The 3,756-nt window shown below is 40.8% G+C and overlaps 1 protein-coding gene across 1 annotated transcript in view; it reads left to right on the top strand.

Moving 5' to 3' along the window:
- Positions 1 to 3,756, top strand: part of NIPBL (Nipped-B homolog (Drosophila)) — a 171,496-nt gene that overhangs the window by 75,687 nt on the left and 92,053 nt on the right. Inside the window, 1 exon segment of the mRNA XM_009329439.1 lies at positions 2,294 to 2,393. Coding sequence (XP_009327714.1) covers positions 2,294 to 2,393 — 100 coding nt within the window.

Genomic DNA, 3,756 nt, shown 5'->3' with positions numbered 1-3,756 from the left:
CCAGATTTAATTCTATCAGGGCTTTAGCTTTCCTAACCTGAGCCCTGGCTGCTCGGACAATTCCTCTGTGTTCCTCCCAGGCTCCCTGTCCTTGCTTCCACCCTCTGTAGGCTTCCTTTTTGTGTTTGAGTTTGTCCAGGAGCTCCTTGTTCATCCATGCAGGCCTCCTGGCATTTTTGCCTGACTTCCTCTTTGTTGGGATGCATCGCTCCTGAGCTTGAAGGAGGTGATCCTTGAATATTACCCAGCTTTTTTGGGCCCCTCTTCCCTCCAGGGCTTTGTCCCATGGCACTCTACCAAGCAGATCCCTGAAGAGGCCAGAGTCTGCTCTCCTGAAGTCCAGGGTAGTGAGCTTGCTGTGCGCCCTCCTTGGTGACCTAAGGATCTTGAACTCCACCATTTCGTGGTCACTGCTGCCCAGGCTGCCCTTGAGCTTCACATTCCCCACCAGCCCCTCCTTGTTGGTGAGAACAAGGTCCAGCGTAGCACCTCTCCTCGCTGGCTCCTCTACCACTTGGAGAAGGAAGTTATCATCGACGCATTCCAGGAACCTCCCAGATTGCTTATGCCCTGCCGTGTTGTCCCCCCAACAGATGTTGGGGTGGTTAAAGTCCCCCATGAGGACCAATGCTTCTGTCAGCTTTCTGTACATGAATGTTAAGGGTTAGTATTTTGACTAAAATATTGTACCTAGCTGCATTGAGAGTGACAGTGAGAGGTGAGCGGGCAGTGGGCACACCGGTTGCTGCCTCCAATACAAAACCCTTGGAGTTTCCTCCTCACTTGCCTCTATACAAGGCAAGTAGTGTCCATTTAAACAAATTTTGTAGAAGCTGAGGAGTCCCCTTCTGTTACTTGGGACAATGCAATGTCCTCTGTATTGAAGTATGGATGTCTCTGATTTTTTTTTCAGCACAACGTTCACTCCTGCTCTGGGCTAGTTTTCGTGTGCTAATGTACTTGGAATGCAGCACTTCACACTTACCAGGAGGTAGTAATGGCTGCATTCCTGGGGGATTATCACATCTCGGCTGGGGAGAGTGGAAGAGAAAAGAGGGTGACAGGGAGGATTTCTGAAACTAGTTTTGCTTGTGTGAATATTGCAGTAATTGAAATCGGTGATAGCAGTTGAAGGAATGACAGCTCCCAAACACTCTGGATTGGGACTTCTGTCAGCCTTCTGTCTAACTTCTGGTTTAAAATATTTGTACTACTGATGTCCTTTTACCCTGTGGGTCACTTGCTGTGGCTTCCCAAGCTGCAGTGTGCACATGAATTCTGACACTGTTTTAGGTGCAAGACATTCAATTCTGTCATTAAAATAACTTAAAATTAATTTAAGTTTCTGTGTTTCTGCATCACTTCAACTAACAGTGTCATGCTGTTGTTAGGGAATTCTGTATACCTGTATCGAAGAGTTGAAAAAAAATGTTCCTTTAAATTCTCCCTAATAATGATGCGAGTTAGCATAGAATAGTTCATTTGGAAGGGACCTCCAATGATCATCTAGTCCAACTGCCTGACCACTTCAGGGATGACCAAAAGTTCAAGCAAATTATTAAGGGCATTGTCCAAATGCCTCTTAAATTAGTTAGTTTCAAGCACATTGGTACTTGTGGCTTGCCAGCTAGTACAACTCCTGAATTTCCAAAGCATTACTGTGGGGATCTACAGGCTGTGGGAGCTTACGGTTGGAATATTGGTTCTGCTTTGCAATTGAAATATTTCAGCACCTTCTTTGATAACATTCCTTATAAGCGTAGTGGAGGTGGAATAGAAAGCTTTTATCCCTGGAACCACTGAGGCATTATGGAAGCAGTGAGAATATCTTACAGCACTCAGCCCGAGATGATTGTTTGCTGTACCTGCTCTAAAAATGGGAGATAAGTTTTCTGTGTTCTTCTGACTTGTGAATTTTCCAAATCTTTTACTTACTGGCACAATGAGTACTGTACACACCAGCCTGGGGTGTGGAATATATGTCTTGTTACAAAATGTTTCTATTTACTAGTAGGTTTTGGCTTGGGAAGCTCTAAGGAACAGAGGAAGGAACTATTGTTAATATTCATAACTGAATTAACACTGCTTTAGGGAACACTTTTTAATGTCATGATGTAAAATAGACATCTTACACGGAATTGATAATTTCTAATGTTTTCTAACAGTTGTGGGTAGATGATGTTAATGTCTGTAAAGTTTATAATCTCCATATATAATAATTTCTGAAATGAGAGACTTCATTGATTAAAAAGGAAATGTGTGTAAAGTAATGCTGCTATCTTCTTTTTAATAGGGATGATGATGTCGCAGTTTAATATTTCTCAGAATTCCATGCGCGGTAGTCCTGCATCTTCCAATTATCAACAAACCACTATCTCACATAGCCCTTCCAGGTAATGCTTTCTTTTAAATGGGGTGGGAGGGCAGCAAACTGCAAATTCTTCCTACAGTGACAGTCAATTCTTGTTGCTAGTATGTGAGTGGAAACTGATCAGTGTCAAGACAAATTTTGCATTTGTCTGACAGCAGGGTGAGTTTCTTTAGCTGGGAAAGAAACATTTTTTTGTCAGTGAATTAATCCTTGTATTCTAAGGATTAGTCATGATTCTCTGCTCTCTCTCCCTCCCATAATTTTGGCAAACTTTCTTTCCTGCTTAAGTAGTCCTCCTGCCACCTCTCCAGCTGTTTTCTACCTGTGGCAGAGGCTGAGACTGGTGGCAGGAGGATAGGAGAGAAGAGGCTAATGTGTTCCAGCATGTGTAACAGTACCGGTGTGACAGGAGGGTGGGAAAGAAGACTTGTAAAGGTATGGAGTACTGCTGTAACAGTTACACAAAAGGCCACTCGGAGGATAGGCCCAGTAGTTTGGCCAGTCTTCCAGCAGTATCCTCGTCAACTTTCTGGTTCTTTTTTTAAACTTTTGAGTGTTGACAAGTAGCATGTACCTATAATCCAGGCCTTTATTAATATAATAAAGTACTCTGGACTAGAGTAAAGTGTTCTGCATGTAGTTTCAACCCAGTTACTGGGCTTTAACAGATTTAATCTTCAGTCATTAGATATCATTATTAAAATAAACTTACTTCACATTTCACTTCAAGTTACTGGAATTGTGTTGGCAAATGAAATGCTCTGTATCTTCACAAAAACCAGTACACTTTTTTACTTTTATATGTAAAAGGAATATTGAAGAATGTTTTTTGAATCATGAATATTGCAATGAATATTACAAAGTCTTCTTGAAATCCTTGCAAAATCCTTGTGTTAAATACTTTGCTATTTCTTTTTATGGAAGCTTACCTTCATAGAGTTGCTATCTAGAACTGAGTGTTGTGAAGGTGGTAACATACTTTCTGAAGTATTTATTTGGTTTATTTTTATTTTTAAAAGATCATCTAAGAATGTAAGTTAAAATGTGCATGTATTATTGTCACAAGCCTATGTTATTTTTACGGCTTCCTGTCTGTAGTATCAGCCTAAGATAAAGCCAGTAAAGAATAAGTTGTATTCAGTGGACTTTGGGTCAGGTCCTACCTAACTGCCTATCACATTCCCATATCTTGGCAGTATAGTTGTGTTAGGTGAAGTTCTTTGAAATCTTACTGGAAAAATCATATTTAGAGTAGATGGCTCCTTGTTAATCCTAGTGACCTAGTTGTTAATTAAAACTTAGCTGTCACTTTCATTTAAACTTCTAGGACTAACTTTTGGAAATTACAGATCTTATTTTAGTACATATTTGTGTCATTGTTTCCT

The sequence above is a fragment of the Pygoscelis adeliae genome, unplaced genomic scaffold, assembly GCF_000699105.1.
Source record: "Pygoscelis adeliae isolate BGI_AS28 unplaced genomic scaffold, ASM69910v1 Scaffold47, whole genome shotgun sequence".
Taxonomy (NCBI): Eukaryota; Metazoa; Chordata; class Aves; order Sphenisciformes; family Spheniscidae; genus Pygoscelis; species Pygoscelis adeliae.
This window is presented reverse-complemented; position numbering and strand designations above follow the sequence as displayed.